We start from the raw sequence: 22,213 nt of genomic DNA, 5'->3' as shown, positions 1-22,213 counted from the left end.
CAGTCAGTGGTGAAATCCAATTTTTTTTACTATCGGTTCTCTCAGCATGGCTTGGTGGGCATGGTGGGCGTGGCAGGGAAAGGATACTGCAAAATCTCCATTCCCACCCCACTCCAGGGGGAAGGATATTGCAAAATCTCTATTCCCACCCCACTCTGGGCCAGCTAGAGGTGGTATTTGCCGATTCTCCGCACTGCTCAAAATTTCCGCTACCAGTTCTCCAGAACCTGTCAGAACCTGCTGGATTTCACCCCTGGACTCAGTTTCTATTGGGGCCATTATTGTAGACATTCATTGAAGCTTGGACTTTTTTTGCTTTTACACATCACCACAGCTCTTTTCTTTTTCCTTCTTTTTTATTTTTTTGGGGAAAAAAATCATCATCACATTCTCCTTTCACACAACAAAAGATTGCTAGCTGTGTTACGGATACATTATCATCATCATCATCATCTGAGATTCCCTTCCCAGTCATCGCGTTCCAAATCACAATCTTGACTGTCCCTCGCGGTTGGAGTAATACTGCATCAGGGCTTGTCTGCCAGTGGCGCGGGTGGATTGGGCCCAAAGCCTCTGCTTCTGAAGTCCAGCTGAAGCTCCTGGGACCCTCACATTGCTTTTGAAAATCCCACTCGCACTCAAGTTTGTAGTTTGCCATCTGTTCAATAGACGTTTGTATTAACAGAGTCTTTACATTCTCTGGAGAACCCACATTACAGGTATCGTCAGCTGTCCAGATCTGACTTACCTCGGAATCTACTAAAACCCGTTTTACAACCCTATAATAAAAATATACAATAACAGAAACGTATTTCCTTCTTTCTGACTGCATTTGTCTGGAAACAATAAAGAACACGTCTTGATGTCAGTCTCCCAATTATTTAAAGCACAAAGAGAGAGTGAGAGAGAGAGAGAGAAACCTCACGTCCACCGTACTACACAATACATTGTGAGCCCTATATATATAACTACCCAATGTTGAAGCTATTGTTGTGTTCTTCTACTTCCAAAGAATGAAGTCCGTTCTACCCCGAGTATGGGTCCTTCAAGGGTAGAACCTAAGTGTAATATGATTAGGATGTATTCATTGTATTAAGACTTTCAGAAAAAAAGATACCTCTTGGTAATGAACAGCAGTTAACATATGCCAGGAAACCAGAGCACCAGTAAACAATTCTATACTCAAAACAAGCTCATGCTGACACTACAGAACCATTTACAATTCTTTTGGTTGTAACCCTCCCCGACCCACCCACCCAAAAAAAGTTGAAATTTTAGTGACTTTCCCCTTTCTAAAGAGATGTAAACTTTCTTTTCAGACCCGGGTCTTTTAACTTTTACACTTAATGGTGTGCGTAAATGTATCTGTATGCTTCTATTTAAAAAAACCAACAAACCAACAATCATCATTTCCTACTTTGTGTTTGTGATATGGACCAATAGTAACCTGCAAGCCTGAGAATTCAGGAATTAAAAAAAGAAAAAAAAAAGATGACATACTTTTAAGCAGGGAGAAAAAAATTCTACTGATCCTGAAGGAATGCAATGGCAAAAAAAGATCAAGGGTTCTGAAACAATCTTTGTTTAGCTCTGTCCAAAAACCACAATAGATGTCCCTGGGTATCCCAGTGACTCCTATGAGGACATTCTTCTGACATTACCAAATACGAAAGTATTTTCTCCAAACTCTCATTGACTGAACGAATGCGGGAATTAACATCCGCTTCTTTGCAATCTGGTGGGGAAAATGGCCCCCTTAGACAGGCGGTGAAAATAAAAAGCCAAGATAAAGAAAGAAAGAAAAAAAGAAGAAGAGATTAAACGAGTAGCTAACAGCTCATTACAGAAAACAACGTCAACTAAAAACATATGGGTGAACGGGGTATTAAATGGATGGCAGCTACTTATGGGAAGGAGGTAAATTTGTAACTATAACATGCTAAAATAAATTTTATCCCTCCCTCCCTTCCTCCCCCAAATTAAATGTGCAAAATATATTCACCATGCCAACAATTATGACTATTTATAGACCTTTTGTCTATGACCTCTTCTTAACAGCTCCCTGTTTTGCCTGGATTGTTTTGTTACAATAAAAAGCGCTTGAAAACCTACAGCAGTGCAAGTTGATGAAATAATTACATTCTCTAACACTGTGCTTGGGTCACGCGGCTACGCTATGATACAGTTTTTACTCTTTTGCCTTTTTCGGCTGTGTAACTGTCCTCGACCACCCAGTGTAGAAGACTTAGGCATGCTGTACGAGCCATATTTGTGAAGAAGATCTTCATTGGTGACGTATTGGAGTCGGCTTGGTTGCGGAATCGGTTCTCCAAGGAAGTAGCCTTCATTGTCAGATTCGGAGGAGGAGGAGCACGTGGAACACCAGTCGTATTCAGCAAAGTAGGGTCCCCATCTCTCGCCAAAGTGATTTTGCAAAGCCAGGTCTGAGACGGTCCTCGGACACTGACCGTACAGGTTTCTCCGGGTGTTCTGCTCCATGGTCTCCCGGCAACTTCTTTGCTGCAAAAACTGGTCGTAGTCCTCTCTGGCTCGCAGAGAGGGCCTCTCTTTCAACTTATAGTTTTGTTCACTAGTGAGATGAAGAGCATTATCGGAGCGGGAACGCCTGGACCGTCGGGGCCTGTGTGGGCGATAACGCCGATCATCCTCTCGGATGTTAGTTCGTCTGGGTGTGCGTTCGCTCATTGGGGGATGTCTGATATTGTCTTGTCCAGGCAATTTGTTACCTGCCATCCCGCCTTCATAATCAAAGCTCTGGTGCATCCTTCCGTGAGATGAGGTGTCCCTGTATCCAATGGGATTGGCAAGATTGTGTAGGTTGGCTTCTACATCTTGGTACTGCTGAACAGAAATTAGGCTGCGGACAGATTCGGCACTTCTAAACTGTACAGAAGAATTGAGGGTTCCCATGTTACTCATCTTCTCTGAGACGTTCATTCCCGAATCTTTGCTTAGATCTGGCATGGAGAATCGGGACAGATGTTCTTGTCGCTTGGCACCACCATCTGCAGACAGACCTTTTCAAAAGAGAGAGAGAGAAAGATTCTTATTCACATGGCTCAGTTAGTTTTAAAACTATTATTGAAGCTTTGATGGGTTTAAAATTTTAAATGATAATGCAGTGGCAATTCCCGTAACTCTTTGTATTTTTTAGGTATCTGTGATATCCAGCATAACTTCATATTCTTTTGATTTATTAACTAAGATCTAAGTGCTAGGTGATGATAATGATGGTAATAAAGCAATTTAAATTTAGATGTTCTAGAGTGCAACTTTAATCAACCTTTCAATTGAAATTCTAACTTCTGCATTAGAAATAGACTTTTGTTCTCTTATATTAGAGTCTTGCCAATTCACTTTATCTCTCTGTATATCTATATTTACCTATATTGCTTTCAAGTCAGGGTTTTTTTTTTAGCTCCTGGTAATTTGCCTGGACAAGTCTCTGCTGTTTTATTGGCAAAAGTTTTGAGAAATAATTTGTTATTGCCTCCTTCCTAGGGCTGAGAGAGTGACTGGGCCAAAGTCACACCTGTCTTTGAGCCTAAAATGGTATTAGAACTCATAGTCTCCCACTTTCTAGCCTGATTATTTTTCCTATCCAAAGCTTCTTTTATTATTCCACCAGGTCCATTTTCATGTTCCATTAGTATAACTCTACATATAACTGTGGTGCTTCATAAAATAGTTCTTTTCATTCTGTTCCATGCAATTTTGTTTCCTTACATCCATTTCTCATTCATTTCCCTATCCTACTTTTCTATACTTTTCTATCTTTTCCATACAGGTATAATACTTTCTCTTCTTGCAATCTTTCTACTTTTACTCTTGTTTCTTTTACTACTTTCCTTTTCTTCTAGGTTCACATTGCCTCTGCCCACATTATGAACCTCTCATTACCCTTATATCAAGAGAGCAAACCCCACTTCCTTCTAACACTGATGTTATATAGTTTGGTAATGAAATGTCTGCAAGGAAACAACTAAGCTCAGAGAGCACCAAGGACCCTGAGCTATTCTCTTCCAACAGTACCGTTAAACCTTCACCAATTCTCCCAAAAACCTTCAAAATATTCAATCAAATCAATCAGGGTTTTATGTTCATCCCTTTCCATCAAAAATATATGCTTAAAAGTCCATATTCATAACAAACTTTTTTCTAAAAAGATGCTGACCAAACTATCACCATTTTTATCTATTCTTGGTTCTCCACATGGCTCACTTTTTCTGTATTGTTTTATTCTCACCCATCCCTCTTGTCAACTAACAAAATATAATTATATCTATATTTATAACTTTCTCCAGATTGCAGTATGGGAGAAAGATATATTGCAGAACATTACATCGTTTTTCTCCAAAGCTTATTCCAGATTCTATTGTTTCCAACAAATGATTCTATCCCAATCATCTATTGGGAAGTAACTTGAAACTACCATCCTATGCTGTATGGGCAGTATCATTCATCCTATGAATTCTTACTTTCACATGAACTTACTGCAATCTGGATTGAATTTTGAGTTATGGTCAAAGATGAGCTGTCAAGAAGAAAGAGAGGCAGAGTACAAAAAACCTTTATTTAAATTTTTTTTTTGAAATTCCCGAAGATATGTGGAAAACAATTAATTCTGACCATGTCAGAAGAACGTAGAGTGGCTAAGCAGTTAAAATGTTGAGTTTGTTGACTGGGAGCTAGCAGCCCAGGTTCAAGTAACAGGAGTTCACCCACGCGATGGGGTGAGCTCCCGTTCCTTGCTGCAGCTCCTGCCAAGCTAGCAGTTTGACAGCATGCAAATGTGAGTAGATAAATAAGTACCAATTAGTAAAATTAGCCATATTTTTAGATATTTCTGCAGATACTCTGATGGCAAGCTTTCTCTTCATCAGACCTGCCAAGACAGTTTAGGAGGAAGAAATGCCAATCCAAATTAGAAAGGCAATGGTCTTCAACCCCAAATTACTCCCATAGGGACTAAGCTTCAATCGCTTTTAAAATCGGTGTCTTCTCTTTTAACTTTATATTGGCTCTCCTGAACCCAATGGAACCAAATACCGGGTTGTAAGACTGCAGTAGTCAAGAATTGAAAACTGCTTCTTTTCCCCCTCCACCCCCCCAGAATGACTGAAAACTGTAAAAGAATCAAGGGAAATTTTTCCTTAAGCATCCATTTAAACCAAAATCTAAGGTGTCAAGAGTACCTTAAAAGCCCCTTAAATGAAGTAGTCAGGATTCCTAACCTATTGAGTTTTATATTTGAGGTTCCTCAGAATGTATCGAGCTTAAACATTTGGATTGGACTGTTTGTGAAAATTTGAGTTTTTATAAATGTTTTTATGAAAACAAAAGGGGAATCACTCCAGTTTTACAGATATTTAAAGCAGTGAGTATATAATTATCATTTATGCTAAAAGCAAAATGCTAAATCACATCGACAGTCTTATCTGCAACAGCTTTTATTTATTCTTTCCAGGCAGCAGAGGGTTGAAAAATAATTCACAGATACTTAAAGGCCTTAGTTTGCCCTAAACTGTTGTTATTTATTTTCCATTGGCGGATAAGGTTGGCAAGCTTTCCCTACCAAAGAGTACAGTTCTAAAAAAAAGAATAATGGGATACTTTTTCCAGAGTACAAGACCAAAGCTTGAACACGCTGCCTTAAACCTACTTGCATGTTTTACTATCCAAAATAAATATAAAAATAATTTGAAACAGATTTATTAGCCAATTCTGGATAATATAAATTTATATTAATGTCAATCCTAAAAAGAAAAGAAGGTAGTGTGAAGTTTGCTTCACGTCCTTCTGGGTAAGGACTGGCATAAGGAGACATCCTGGGGGGAAATCTCACTTGTTCTGAAATGCTTTCATGAAATGTCATCATCAAAAGTAAATAGTTTTTAATCAACCGAAGGCACTGCCAGCTTTTCCCAAATCCTATCTTTAGGAATTGAATTGATTACTGCCAATAATTTTGTTGTTCTTGTTAGTTGCGAAGTCATGTCCGACCCATCGTGACCCCATGGACAATGTTCCTCCAGGCCTTCCTGTTCTCTACTATATTCTCTAACCAATAATCTAGATGGCATCAATTCATATTTTCTAATATATATTTTTAGCGCTTTCATTTACAGATAGACCTCGACTTACAACCATAATAGAGTCTGCAATTTCGGTTATAAAAATATAATAGTTGTTAAGCAGATCACCATATATCCATGGCCCATTTTATGACCTTTTTTTGCAGCAGTCATAAAGCAAATGCTGTACTCATAAAGTGAACACCGTGGTTGTTTATCCAATCCATTGTAGGTATGGAAAAGCAAAGAAGTGAGCTAAGGTCTAGAAATATCCATTTCTTTTCTAGTAAATGTCTATGGAGATTCTCAATCATCCAGGTCATCGTTGTCTCAAAGATGCTTTTGGGAGGCGACTGGACTTTCTTTGAAGACGTTTCGCTTCTCATCCAAGACGCTTCTTCACCTCAAAAGCTTTGAATCTTATCCTTCCATTCCCCACCATCCAGTCAGAGCTGAAGAAGCAAAACATCTTCAAAGAAAAAAAAAAAAAGGAAGGCCAGTTGCCTTCTTAAATTTTTTTTTTTTTTAAAAAGCATCTTTGGGGTCTTTTCCAGTTCCCCCCAAAAGTGACAAAGAATCTTTATCATGAACCAAAAAATTATTGGGTTCTATAATCTCCCAGGGTTTGAAATGAACACCTAACCATCATTAAACCATCATTAAAAAGGTACAACAAAGAATGTTCTTCCTGTGTCAACTTAGGAAATTCAAACAGCCCCGGGAGCTTTTGACCCAGATCTACAGAGGAATTATTGAGTCTCTCATCTGTACTTCGATAATAGTCTGGTTTGGTACAGCAGCCAAACAGGATAGATACAGACTCCAACTGATACTTAGAACTGCAGAAAAAGCAATTATAACCAGCCTGCCTTCCACTGAGTATTGTTCTATGTCTAAGTATATGATGTACGGTTGTAGTATTTATCCTTCCCATCTTCTCTACTACTACCCCCTCTTATTGGTATCATATTATGATTATTATTACTCTGTTGCTTTGCATGTACACTGAGAGCTTCTGTACCCAAGACACATTTCTTGTGTGTCTAATCACCCTTGGCTAAATATAGTATTCTAATCATAAAACTACCATTCAGTTGCATTATTTCATATGCTAAGAGAATTCTCCAGTTTTTCCTTCCAGACTTCAGCAATACCTAAAAACACAATTGATGGATACAGAAGGCAGCAAACATATCCAACAAACGTTCTTCCTCCTCTTTTCCCCATAACAACAACCCTGTGAGGTGAGTAATTGGTCCAAAATCACCCAGACAGTTTTTTTTTTTGCCTAAGGTGGGACTAGAACTCACGATATCCCGCTTTCTAGCCTGATACCTTAACCATTAGACTAGTTAGCTCTATTAATTTTTGTATTTATTGTGTAGATCATGGTGAATTATACAAGGCAACTTCTATATGTTAAGGCAACTTATCTGCTTATTGATGAATCTGAATGATGGCCAGGAAGCAACAGTTAGACAAGAAACCAGCACAACAAAATAGTTCAAAATTGGGAAAGTGAGCAAAGGCCCTTTTCATGGATTATTACTGGTTAGGAGACAATTATTTTTTGTTTCTTTTAAGACTTATTATTTTGCATCATTTGTCCGCCACTTAGAGCCTTTTTAGAACTGAGTGACATCAAAATTGTAGAAATGGATACTCAAAAGAAATAAAAATTGGAACTAAAATTGCCAGGAGAAACACTGTCAATCAGACGTATGCGTATAACACCATTCTGAGTGCAAATAATTTGATATTTAATATTAAAGCACATACTAAGATCACCTCGATAGGAAATATCAATCCAATGAAAATAGTCAGAATTTAAGTAATAACAGGTTATTATTTTCCAAGGCTCAAAAATTCACAGAAATAGTGATCAAGCCATTAACTAAACAAATATCTGAAATACTGTATGAGAGAGAGAGAATGGGATAATCAAGTCAGTCAAAATATTAAAATGGAAAAATGTGATATTGATGACAAAGGTACCAAAGCCCCAGTTTCCCAGCTATAAAATCATTTTGAGAACTGGACCAACAGAAACAGGACAAATGGACATCTTTGAGTTTCAGCGCTGGAGAACAGACCTGAGAATACTTATAAACCAAAGAAGAACAAAGTATTCAATATTAGATAAATGAGGTAAAAAAATACCTCATAAAATATTTTTCCTGTGGGAATTGAGAGCAGAAATAAAATTGTCTGTACCCGGTTTTAGCTCAAGTAGGATCATGTATAACTTTTCGTCAGATGTAATATGAAAAAAAGGAGAGATCTAATAATAAAATGATATATCTGACGGTAGTAATAGTCATTTCTTTCAATCTGTCAGGTAATTTTAAGAGAGTGGGGAAGAATTCAAGGTATTTCAAACATTTCATGTAATGAAAATATGACATATACCTTGTATTTGTACTCTATGCTGTTCAATCATTAATAGTGGAAAACAAAAACCCGTAGCTATTTCATTTTATAACTTCACAAGAAATATCCCTGTTTGAACAATCCATTGGAAACAATGAGCTTTCCATGGTTTCATCTTATGGTTCGCAAGCTGCATACAGCACTGCGAGTATTTTCTTTCTAATCTCGCCAGTTTCATCAATGTTGACAGATTTTCTCTCTCAGTATTTACGATTTGTAGCTCCCATTCTTTTGAAGAAAAATACATATACTTCGTGCTAATAAAAAGTAAGCAATTTTTTTTAAAAAAATCAAATTTCACCTGATTGTAATAAAGCTTTTTCTGAAGCATAGCCACTAAGCCCATACTGAGGACACATATATTCAATTTGGAAATTGTTGCAAATAGCACATATTAATTAAATTAATTAAATGACTGAATGGCTGACAGTGGCGAGCCCATTAACGTTATAAAGTTCATGATCTCATGTCAGATGAAACAAGGAATGTAAGGAACAATAATGGTTAACTTAAGGCTGAATGTGGTATATCTGTCCATGTTTAGTTTTTCTTCTTAATTCCACAGCAAAAAACTATTTCATTTGTACATCAATGATATTGTTGGGGCTTTTGCTAACCCAGAATTCCATCTTTTGCCTTTCACTTTGTCTCTATTCTCCTATATAGACCAATGACATAGCCATTCCATCTATAACTCATGTGGGTATGCACTGATGCCTTAAAGCATTAATACCATATTGCTCTAAGGAATACCATTTACTCTAAAATGAAGGTTTAGTGCTCTCACGAAAGCACTTTAAATCTCTAATTAGTTGGAATATCAATGGGAGACTTATTGAGTGGGCTAAAACCTGTAAGTACTTAAGTGTTTACATTCAATCTTCCACCTGCTGGACCAGCCAATCCAGTGATCTTAAATAAGAGTTTAAAGATCATCCCTTCTGATTACTGATGTGCAAGTCAACTTGGTAATAACTATGTCCCAGCAGCAATTAAATTATTTAAAGCTAAAGTTCTGAGCTTGATGCTGTAGGGTGCTCGGTTGTGTATTTACCAAGAACATTTCAAACCTCCTATAAATCAGATTCATCAATCAGAATTTCTAAAAGCCATAACATGTTTCCCTTATTCAACTTCTAATGCCCCTATATGGCTAGAATTAGGCTGTGTTTCTTTTCTTAGTTTCTGGATGAAGCAAATTCTCTAGGGAACATTCTGGGTCCATCTTGATAGGCAAGTTCATCTCCTCTCTAAGGAGACCGATAATCACCACCTGATATACTGCGATTTTTCTGTTCCAGCAGTATCTATCCTTGAATATCAGTGGATTTTGACAGAAAATGGATATGAAAGATCTCATAATGCCATAAGCATCAAATGACATATTGGAATATCTTAGCTTTATTATCTTTCAGATTTGTTGCTTATCTCACCTTTTTCTATGTGCATCTGATTTTCTTATTTCCACCTCCTGTCCTCTTATGTTCTTTCAAAACGTATAATAAAGAAATGAACAAAAATTGATCCTTGGCCCAGATTAAGTCACACAAATAACTTGAAAATACAAATTATCTGAGGCTCATTATAGATTACCTATTCTTCTTGGCAATGAACATTATCTTGCTTTATATATTTGACTGACTTATGCGTGTAGTGCCTTTTTGAACTTTTCACGTAAAAAAACCCCCAAAGCTAAAAAGAAATGCAGGGTAATAAATAATATCAACCGCATAACAGTGAGGAATTAGACAAGAAAATAACTACACCCAACAGAGAAGGCTGATCCAAACAAACAGTAAAGCAAAATTGGTGCTAATATGAACAAGACAGCAGCCAAATAGATCTCCTACATTACAACAAAGCTTTTGAAAATCTGGGCATGGCAACAAAAGAAGACTGTGCCATGCAGTTTTGCCAGATTGATTGACTAATTTACTATTTGCCAGATTGATTGACTAATTGATTGAGTGATTGACTAATTGACTGACGTCAGGTTGGTGTTGACTCTTAGTGACCACTTACATTTTCTCCATGATGATCTAACCCAGGGGTGTCAAACTTGTGGCCCGGATGCGTCATGCGCTGGCCATGCCCACCCCCAGTGTAGTGAAGGGGGGAAAAAAGTCATGATACGTCACACCATGATGTGACACCACGAGTTTGACACCCTGATCTAACCTGATCCTTCAGATCTTGCACCGGTGTACCCATTGTTACTGTAACTGTAATCAGAGGTGGTATTCAGCCAGTTCGTACTGGTTCAAATGAACCGGTAGCGGCAACTGCGGATGTGCTTGCCCCACCACCAGCCCCAGAGTAATGCCGTCCTATTTAGCCATGTTTTCGAGGCTGGGTGAAAGTGTGGAAGGCGTGTGCGCGAACAAAGCGCATGTGTGGAAGGTTGGGTGCGGAAGGCACACGAGGCGAACCGGTGGTAAGAATATTGAAAACCCATCGCTGACTATAATGGTATGTGGGATGACCTTGGGAGACAGGTGGAAGAGCTGCAGACTAGGCAACTGTCAGACAAGTGGCCACTGAATCTGCAGAAGGAATATGGGTGTGGCAAAACATCTCATAAGGGACCTTCCCTAGTTTCTTGGACTGTAAAGGTGAGGAGGGAGAGATGTACTTTCAGACTTACCAGATTCTGTTAATGTAACCTTACAATAAAGTTAGAGTTAATACTTCTGGATGTGCTTCTTGTTTGTTCTACCTTGCAAGGCTGACAGTATGAATCCATCTATCTTGCTGTTGATTGTCCAAAAAGTCATGACAAATTAATAATAACAGAATCTTATTGGCAGGTCATTCTGCCAATGACCTTACTTAATTCATAAGTTGTTTGTGGCACATGAGCAGTATATAGTTGCCAATCCTAAGCCATGACAAACACTTTTTTGTAAGACACTCAATCTAAAATATACACTGAATAGGAGAATAAGGGCCATAGTATGCTTGTTGAATATATTAGCAAATTTACAGGCTAGAATGGATATAGTAGTAGTGGTAGACATTTTCTTGGTTACTTTGCGTTAAATTAAATAGCACTTAAAAGGGTGCTTCTTATGAAAAGAATCCTTGATCATATTAGAACCTGCTCCTCTCCTAAAGGCAGTTGCTAATAAAATCTGTAAGAGGAGAAATATTAATACTTTAAGCTAAATTCACCTATGTCATGCCATCGAGATTCACTGCAACCTTCTTAAATGGATCTCTGACCAAGAAAGAAGCATAACTATGAAACCTAAGTTTGATTTTCACCATGAGAAGATGGAGTATGGGGAGCTATCCTTTTCAAAGGTAACAAACAAACAAAACCTACTATAATTTGAAAAAGGGTATAAGAAATAATTTTATCCCTGCCCAGCAGAGGGCACTAGTGCTCTCTGCACACAGTGAATGAAAACATTTACCAATTCTTATTATTACCAATGATATCAATCTATGAGAACCCAATATTCAGAAAGGTGAGATATAAACCAAAATAGAATACCATTGTTATGAAAATAAGTCTGAAAATATAATGCCCACAGTCAATAATCACAGTTATTATCCATTCAATTCAAATGATCTGTCATATGAACAGAGAAGCAAAATTCTGCTCGGTCATGAAAAAGCTATGGCTTTGTTTTTATTAAACAGTTTGTTTTACACCTTCAGTTTATAGTATATAGCAGTCTTTTCCCATCTGATGCTCTCCTAGTATCCCGAGATTGCAACAATATGGAAGAAGTTGGGATAAATTCCCAATATCCTATATATATACAATGGGAATGCATAAACTCAGTGTTTCTAGAATAAAAATTGGTTTGTGGTTGAAGAAGGATGATTAGTTTGGGGCAAGTTGGCTTTTTATGCTGGCAACGCTATGCACTTAATGCCACAAAGATGGATCTATATTACTGAGAAAATATGTAAGTATATGAAGCACGCTTTGACGTTGCCACGAGAATAAGTATAATTCGAATTTGAATGCTTGCAAAATGCCTTTTTAAAAAATAATCAGAATGTCTACTCATGGAAATAATATTATGTTAGGGACAAAAAGTGCAGACTGAGAGCTGTATATGGCCTGCCAGCATTGTTTTGTGGTATCCAGAGCCCTAAATATGGGACTGTTTTTTACTTTTTTTTTAAATTTCTGGGCGTATCGAAAAGAACCTTGGTACTTTAAGCATTCTACATAGTTAAAGAATCAGTTTTGATATTTCAAACATCTTCCTATCCTCAGCTCCTGTCTCAGTCTCCTTTTGGAGTGTGGCCCTCAATATGTCACACACAGCTTGTTGTGAACCTTAAGTTGACAGATATTGCACTGTCTCTATTATCGGGAGGCTTTCCTTCCTGATGTTTTCTGTAACTGAGTCCCGGAAAATGGAAAAAGTTATTACCTGTAAATTTCTGTGAACTCCAGAAATTACTGGTTATAAAAACCTCCCATTACATTAAAATCATTATATAAAGATATTTTAGGTCATAAAAAGTATCAATCTAAGATCTAACAGTTGATTTGGTACTTAACTCACTATATTTACATATATGCAGCACGAAACATTCGAATAAAAATGTTCCTCTTGAGAGAATCTTAAAACAGGGGTGTTTATTTTTCTTTCTTCTACAACCTGAAAACTAAAGCCAGAAGGCTGTAACTCCATGTTGACTTCAAACTATCTTCTTCTTTTCCATACATGAAGGCTTTGGAAAGCTAACAATTAAAAAAAATTAAGCCTCCCTAAATTTACAAATGACTAAATTCTAAAATAAACCTAACACAGTATCAGGCTAACATGGGGGTGGGGGGAGGGAGGAAAAACGTTCAAGAAACATTTCCCATATACTGTATTTTTCGGAGTATAAGACGCATCTTAGTTTTTGGGGAGGAAAATAAGAAAAAAGCTGATTGGCAGGTGGATCAGCCTCCCGGAATACCCCCAATCAGCTGTTCCCAGAGGTGAATTTTAGCAACAGGTTCCTTGGTTGTGAGCTCTGTCCCTTGCTTTTTTTTTTTTTTTTTTTTTTGCTTTTTTTCCTGCCTCTGAAACTTCTGAAACTCTGTTTCAGAAAAAAACCATTTTTTCTGCCTCTGAAAGCCTCCGAAACAGAGCTTCAGAAAAAAAGCCTCTGAAGCTCTGTTTGGGGGCTTCTTTTCTGCAGCTCTGTTTGGAGGCTTTTTTTCTGAAGCTTCGTTTCTGATGCTTTTTTCAGCCTCTGAAATCTCCGTTTGAGAGGCTGGGCGGGGCTACATTCGGAGTATATGACACACCCAGATTTTCACCCCCTTTTTTGGGAGAAAAAGGTGCGTCTTATACTCCGAAAAATACGGTATCTCTGCTTGTTGAAAACTCTCTAGCCACAATGTCAAACAATCCCTCTCTTTGCTGCACAACTGAAAAAAGTCATTCAATTCAGTCAGATTGGAGGATCTTCACCCTGAACCCAGCCAGACCCCTTGCCTGCGTTCCATTCCGCAGAGGAGAAAAATGGTGGTCAATCAGAATAGAGCTGGAAGGGACCTTGGAGGACTTCTAGTCCAATCCCTTGCTCAAGCTGGACACCCTATACCATTTCAGACAAGTGGCTGTCCAGTCTCTTAAAAACCTCCAGTGATGGAGCACCCACAACTTCTTTGGTTACTCCACTGGTTAATTGTTCTCACTGTTTGGAAGATTCTCCTTAGTTCCCGGTTGCTTCTCTCCTTGATTAGTTTCCATCCTTTGTTTCTTGTCTTGTCTCCTGGTGCTTTGGAAAATAGGTTGACCCCCCCCTTCTTTGTGGCAGCCCCTCAAATACTGGAATACTGCTACTGTGTCGCCTCTAGTCCTTCTTTTCTCTACACTAGCCATACCCAATTCCTCCAACCGTTCTTCATACATTTTAGTCTCCAGGCCTTTAATCATTAGTTGCTCTTTAGTGGGCAAATAGTTTTAAGGGAAATCCATTCTTGATCTTTATGCTGAGGAACTCCTCATAAGACATTGCCATCCCATAAAGCAGTAAAGCAATACCTAGCACATGTTTTCTGAGTTATCCAGTTTAGGCTTAACTCAAAGGAAAGGGGAATCACTGATATAATGTTCATTCTAATTATACGGAAAACCAGACTTTACTTTCCTTGGTTTTATGAGTTGGATGGGTGCTTTCTGATTTATGTAGAGCTAACAGGATTATGATTCTGTTTTTCCCCCAATCAGTTGGTGTTTATCAGTTCCAATTTTAAATGTCTCAAACAATAAAAGCAGAACCAAGAACTCTATTGAGTTTGTTCATCATTTAGTACATTATTTAATACATAAGCTAGGCTAAAAGCCATTGATAAAGCACTAATAAGATTTTTATTTCCTGAACTCCCTTCTCATTTTGGAGCAAGAGAAAGAATCAGTCCCATAGAACTAGTGATTTTGTCTGACTAGTTTTTATATGTTCAAAATCTGCTTTACTTGGGAAGCCCCATGATTTGACTTTTTTTATCTTCTGGGAAGTTCTAAAACCCTTATATATCTAAAGCAATTGGCCTAGAATATGACCTGAAGATGCTTGGTTTGATAACTCCCAAGTTAATCTATTCTATTAATTAATTAATCTATTTTAAATTTTGTACCTCTGTGTTTTATCTTCTGGCTGTTCACCGCCCTGAGTCCTTCGGGAGAAGGGCGGTATAGAAATTTAATAAAATAAAAAAAATAAATAATAAAAAATAAATAAGTTCCTCCTGATCCAGAAGGAATTTTCCATTCATTGGAAGTTTTGCTAAATTCAACTTTTCAGGTTTTTTTTTTTTTAAAATCTACTAAAGATAGGATTTGAAAAGTTGTAGGTAGCCACTTCACCTCTTAGTTTCCACCCAGGAAGTAAGATGACCATATAGAATAGTCAGTTTGAACATAAAAGCACTTTATAGATCCTCAGTAACTGGGGAAAACTCACCACCATAGATACATTTTAGTAGACTATATGGAAGATGGTCTTCTCAGTAGTTTCAATAACTTCATAGTAACAAACAACTTCTATAACGTTGCTCTAAGTTTCAAGGTGCATTAAGACTCTCTCTGAAATATGATGCATTTCTTTGTAGGTTCTTAGAAAGGAAGTATATGTGCTAAAGAATATCAAGCTTCTCTCAGGATTCCCCTCCTTTTTAATCAGTCAGTCAGTCAGTCAGTCAGTCAGTCAGTCAGTCAGTCAGTCAGTCAGTCAGTCAGCCAGCCAGCCAGCCAGCCAGCCAGCCAGCCAGCCAGCCAGCCAGCCAGCCGGCTAGCTTGCCTGCGTCTCTCTCCCTCCCTCCCTCGGTCCCCCACCTCTCTCTTATGAGAGGAAAGCTTGTAGTTGAGTTGGTTTTAGGCTACGGATATAGTAGTAGACGTCATCTATCTATCTATCTATCTATCTATCTATCTATCTATCTATCTATCTATCTACCTACCTACCTACCTACCTACCTGCCTGCCTGCCTACCTATCATCCATCCACTCACCCACCCACCCATCCATCCATCCATCATCGATCTATCTATCTTATGAGAGGAAAGCTTGTAGTTGAGTTGGTTTTAGGTTATGGATACAGTATTAGACTTCATCTATTTCTTTAGCTCTGGGCAGCTTATAGTTAAAATCATGTTCAGAATCCCTACCAAAAAATCTATAGTTACCACAGAAATAATGAATAAGCTCCACCAATATAAACAAAACATTAACAACATCAAAAATTATAAGCCTCTAATTGCCTTTGTCTATCCAATAAGATCTGACAGAGTTGGCATGCCCCAGGTCCTGTCACTCAAGCAGTATTACCTGGTGAGACCTCCTCTGTTATTGTGTCTGCCCTATGGAATAGCATTCCCCCTAAAATCCAGATGACCCTGGACTTATCTGTTTTCCAAACAGCTCTGAAGACCTGACTTTGCCCCTGGAGAGAAGGTCAGGAGGTTTATGCACCTACTTTGATCGTTTGTGGCTGTTTGAATTATCTTTCATGCAATAGGTTTTATTATATTTTATTCTTTGCTGGTTGTTATTTAATTACGTGCAACACCCTGAATTGGATGTCAAGCAGCTATGTAGATAAATAAATACGAGGATTAGGTTGTGAGCCAAAAGAAAACATCTCAGGCTATTAGTCAGAAGAGAATATTATTTGGGTGGATTGACCGCATTTAAAAAAAACCCCTATGTTCTGATTCGTTCTCTGTGCCCCCAGATAATGGGGGAACTGCTTAACACACTGAACCATTCATTACTATTTCTTCACATTATGAAGGACAGGACCAGAGGTTGCCATCTTGGCTAACAGCCATATGCTGTTCTTTACAGCTAATTCCAGCCTTAAGCAGAAGCTACACCTCCCCAGGAAGCAAAGTAGTCAGTCTGTCTGCTCCTTCGTCAACTCTTCCCTTCTTTCAACTCCCTTGTAGTTCTGCTGAAAAAATCATTTTGTGAAAATGTCCTTCAGAGCACATCAAATGACATATGGGGATGGGGTGGGTGGGTTAGAAACAATGAAGGATGAGATCTTCTGTATTTATTTATTTAGCGTATGGCTGGTCACACACAATATTAAAACACTTCATTTTAACAGATTAAAACAATTAGAAAAAGAGCAGTAAGAAAACCTAAGAGGAAAACAGAAATAACATTTCAGAGTTTAATGTCGAGTTTGGAGATCCAGTCAGTAGCTGTCATTGTTACGCAGAGGAAGTCCCTAAAATCTCCTGGATACCTTGTTAGAGCATTCCCTCACTATATGTTGGATAGTCTGTCGGGGCTCCCCGCAATCGCATTGTGCTGAGGGTGTCTTTCCCTATTTATACAAGGAGATCTTCTGTAGAAGGAATCTAAGCGGCCATCACCAAACTGGGTGAGTGTGCTTCTTTTTCCTCACAAACTAACATCCTATAATTCACCCCTCCCCGAAAGCAGACACATGGGGATTCTCTGATTACTTGGAGGGCTGGATTTGCTTTTGGCAGTGGTGTGAAGCTCATGGGCTATGAGGATGACAGAGCTCAGAAAGTATTTCAGCTTAGAACAGAATCTCTTCCCCCACCCCCACCCCCCACCCTGCACTTTCAAAATCAAACACAGAATGTTTATTTTGGCACTTGTCCTTCTTCATCTTTTGTCTTTTTCCAGAAACTTTCTGAATAAACTCATTTGCAAATTCTTCATCATCTATACTAAACCCAAGACATGCATCCCGTCTGTAACTCTGCCTATAGTTCCATTTACAGGCTTTTGTGAACTAAGACAAAAGGGAGGGCAGAATGCAGTTCTCTGTTTTGCAAATATGATTTTCTAAGATACTGAGTTTTGGCACGTAGTTCTGTCAGGAACATTTTATTCAGATCAAATTCTAGTGGTCAGAAAATCTCAGTGTGAATCTGCCCACTGTCGCCTCACAATTTCAGTGGAATGAAAAAAACCATGAACTATAAAAACACTTGAGCTTGGACATCACAACCTTGTTTTGTTGAAAAGTGCCTTTGTTCTTCCCGACACAACAAAGGGCACAGTGCTTTTGTTCTTCATAACACCTATTACTCATTAGACTGCACTCAGAATTTCAGTCCAATGAATGTATCCAAATTTGCAATTCGGGTCAGAATTCAAAGCGGAAGGAAATTTTTCAACGGATAAGTGGCTTCTTACACATCTCCTCTATTTTCAGATAATCCATCAATCATCCAGGAAAAAAAACAACAGGTAACAAAAGACTAAAAAAAAAAATGAAATGAAAGAAGGGAATAAATAAAAGAGATTCTCCATGCAGAACATAAGAGGCCTTTCATGAATGGAAGGAATTACTGAATTCATGGAAGGGTGATTCCTTATCCAAACAAATGAAACTTCTGACGTTTTGAGGCCAACATGCACATTGAGAAGATAGGCCCTAGTTTTACTTCAGAATTTCTTCCAAATAAAATCCATGGTGTCCTATTATAAATTTCCATTTTCAGAGGTGGGTTTCAGCAGGTTCTGACCAGTTCTGGAGAACCGGTAGCAGAAATTTTGAGTAGTTCGGAGAACCGGTAAATACCACCTCTGACTGGCCCTGCCCACATCTATTCACTGCCTCCCAAGTCCCAGCTGATCGTGAGGGAATGGAGATTTTACAGTAACCTTCCCCTGCTACGTCCACCAAGCCATGCCCACAGAACCGGTAGTGAAAATTTTTTGAATCCCTCCACTGTCCATTTTGTTTTAAATTTTACAAGTGGCAAGATGGTGAATCTGAATATGATATATGGGTTCCCAAAGAATATTGTTTTAGGGATTACAGAGTCAGAATTTATTCCTGCTATTGGCAGCCTTGCAAAAGCCATTATTACAAGACTTGGATTCTTCAGATTACAAACTCTCTCCTAATCTAAAAAAAAAAATAAAAAAATAACCCCAACATTTAGAGTTGGGAACTCATTATCCAATCAATTAAAACCAATAAATAACAATTTGGCTTTAAGAATTAAAATGGAGCTATATAGCGATATGAGATATCTTCAGACTTATTTCAAGTTCTGTAAACTGAAATCTATAGATAGGGATAGTGCTTGAGGTTTGGGGATGCAAACTTCTTCCTATTTTATTGGGTATGGCAAAGCTCCTTTTGTAATGATTCCACACGAATTGGAATCCACAGAGTGCAATTCAGGAGTGACAATTTTTGAGCGAAGAATCCTAAAACAAAGATGGTCCCATTTTATTAGCACAGCCAGAAATCAAGATAAAGGCATCCAGGGACTATAATAATGAAATAACTCTCTTCTTTATCTTTCCCCTTACTTCTTTAAGTCCCCCAAAAGGAGAAAGTAAGTGGTTTGGTTTTTTTTAAGAAAAAAGGATGCATGCAAAAATTCCCTTTTGGCTCTAAATAGGAACAATCAGTGGCAAAAGAGATGAAAATACAGATTTGTTCAGATCTTATATTCCAATTTAAAAGAACCTCCAAGGAAAATATAAAACTCTGGCAGATCTTCAAGATGATGTTGAACTGTCCTCTTTAAACAGAATCTTGCTGTGAAGAAGTTCTAAGCTGAAAGACCACACAATGACTGGGCGTCATACAGGCAATAAATACAGGCGTCAAAATATTAGACGTTTCATACAGAAATGAATAAAGAATACTCTCAAGTAGTTACAGAAATGTGATACCCTCTTAAAAATCCATCAGCCTGCGTCTATTACTAAACTGACTTCAAAATGAAGAATTAAGGTAAAAGCATTGTTTATCAGGCTACCATCGGCATTTTTTTTGCATTAATTGCAATATTTGGAGATTTGGTGACTTTAATAATCATGTCTAACATAGACCCAGCCTGACAGCTATTTCTGAGATGCTTATCAGATCTGTAAGTAACTTCAGACAAAAATTCACTGATGAAAAAAGTAAGATTCTACATTTAAACAAGAAAAAAAATGCATAGGTATAGTATCAAGGGGGAAATGCTCCCGGATCGCCCAGTCCGGTAGTGATCTTGGCTGGTGGTTCGGTGATCCAGTAGCGATGGCGGAGCAAAGCTACACCCACCCACCTGGGTGTCATTACTTCCTGGTTTTAACCAGGAAGTAATGTGTTTTTTACCTTCTGCACATGCGCAGAAGGTCTACACACACCCATGACGCTTGCGCGGCGCGTGTGCTTTCAAATCGGTAAGGAAGGTAAGTAGTTTTTACCCCTGTGTATAGGTCAATGATGGCTAACCTTTTTGCCGTCGCGTGCCAAAAGCAGGGGGAGCTTAGGGGGGAGTCACGTGTGTGTGCCCACACCCATAATTCAATGTGCCCCCCCGTGCATGCACGCGCGAACCCGCCCTGCACTCTCTCCCGCTTTTGGCACATGATGGCACAGTGGGCCCAGTAGGCCCATTTTTCATCCTCCCGAGGCTCCAGAGGCTTTCTTGGAGCCTGGGGAGGATGAAAACAGCCTTCCCCACTCCCCCGAGACCCTCTGGAGGCTGGAAACAGCCAGTTTCCCGACTTCCGATGGACCCGGAAGGCCTGAAAATCAGCTGGCCGGCACGCACATGAGCTAAACTAGGGCAATGCTTGCGTGCCCACAGATATGGCTCCATGTGCCACCTGTGGCATGTGTGCCGTAGGTTGTGGCACGTGTGCCATAGGTTCGTCATCACGGGTATAGGTGGTACCTGGCTCAATAGCAGTAACTTCAAGAGAGATCTTAAATCACTTAAATACGAGCCAGCAGTGTGCTGCAACTGCCAAAAAAACTAATGCTGTCATAGGCTGCATAAACAGAGGGATAGAATCAAGATCACACGAAGTGTTACTACTACTTTATAAACCCTTGGTAAGACTACACTTGGAATACTGCATTCAGTTTTGGTTACCACAATGTAAAAAACATGTTGAGATTCTAGAAAGAGTGCAGAGAAGAGCAACAAAGATGATTAGGGGACTGGAGGCTAAAACCTATAAAGAACGGTTGCAGGAACTGGGTATGTCTAGTTTAATGAAAAGAAGGACTAGGGTGCCATGATAGCAGTATTCCAATATCTCAGGGGCTTCCATAAAGAAGACAGGGTCAACCTATTCTCCAAAGGCAGAACCAGGAATGGATGGAAACTAATCGAGAAGAGAAGCAGTACTAAGGAAATATTTCCTTACAAATAGAACAATTAGTCAGTGGAACAATTTGCCTCCAGAAGTTGTGGATGCTCCAGTACTGGAGGTTTTTAAGAAGAGATTGGACAACCATTTGTCTGAAATGATATGGCCTTAGCAGGAGATTGGACTAGAAGATCTCCAAGGTCCCTTCCAACTCTGTTATTTCTGTACTGTAGCACATTTATAGGGCAACAAACTACAAGTACCGTATTTTCCGGCATATAAGATGACTTTTTAACACATGAAAATCTTCTCAAAAGTCGGGGGTCGTCTTATACGCCGGGTGTCGTTCTCCTGTAACCAGGCAGACCAGCCCGAAAGGCTCTGACGAGCCTTAAATGGCTCTGGCGATCCCAGCTCTGACGATCCCAGCTGAGTTCCCTGCAACTCAGCTGGGATCGCCAGAACCATGGCTTTGACGGTCCCAGCTCTGACGGTCGATCCCAGCTCTGACGATCCCAGCTGAGTTCCCTGCAACTCAGCTGGGATCGCCAGAAACCATGTAAAAGGAAAAAAGTCTTTTCCCTTTTACTCTGACGATCCCAGCTCTGACGATCCCAGCTGAGTTCCCTGCAACTCAGCTGGGATCGCCAGAACCATGGCTCTGACGGTCCCAGCTCTGACGGTCGATCCAATCCCAGCTGAGTTCCCTGCAACTCAGCTGGGATGGCCAGAGCCATGTAAAAGGGAAAAAGTTTTCCCCCTCCAGCTTGCTTACCTCAGCTGCTAGTCCCAACGCTTGCCTTGCTTCGCTTGCCTGAATCTATTCCATCAGCAATCAGCAATCAAGCAAGCAGGGAGTTGTGGACTTCAACTCCCAGAATTCCTCAGCCAGCTTTGCTTTGCTGGCTGAGGAATTCTGGGAGTTGAAGTCTACAAGTCTTAAAGTTGTCAAGGTTAGAGACCCCTGTTCTATTGGGTAAGTTTTTTTCCCCTTTGGGAGCTTTAAAAAAAATAGTCAATTGGGTTTTTTTTAGTTGTTCTTTTTTAGACCTAGCCATTTAAAGTTTAGGAAGTTTTAAATTTAGCTTTCATATAAAAATAAAAATAAAATAAAATAAAATAATATTT

The 22,213-nt window shown here is 39.0% G+C and overlaps 1 protein-coding gene across 7 annotated transcripts in view; it reads right to left on the bottom strand.

Annotated features, from left to right (window-relative positions):
- Positions 1–337: 337 nt before the first annotated feature.
- Positions 338–22,213, bottom strand: part of PRICKLE2 (prickle planar cell polarity protein 2) — a 362,678-nt gene continuing 340,802 nt past the window's right edge. For all 7 annotated transcript variants that reach the window (XM_034440643.3, XM_034440647.3, XM_034440646.3 and 4 more), the window contains one exon: positions 338–3,038. In XM_034440643.3, the coding sequence (XP_034296534.2) occupies positions 2,170–3,038 (869 nt within the window). In that variant the 3' untranslated portion in view covers positions 338–2,169. The remainder of the gene's footprint in view (positions 3,039–22,213) is intronic.

The sequence above is a fragment of the Pantherophis guttatus genome, chromosome 2 (assembly GCF_059756535.1).
Source record: "Pantherophis guttatus breed Tessera chromosome 2, ASM5975653v1, whole genome shotgun sequence".
In the NCBI taxonomy this organism is placed as follows: Eukaryota; Metazoa; Chordata; class Lepidosauria; order Squamata; family Colubridae; genus Pantherophis; species Pantherophis guttatus.
This window is presented reverse-complemented; position numbering and strand designations above follow the sequence as displayed.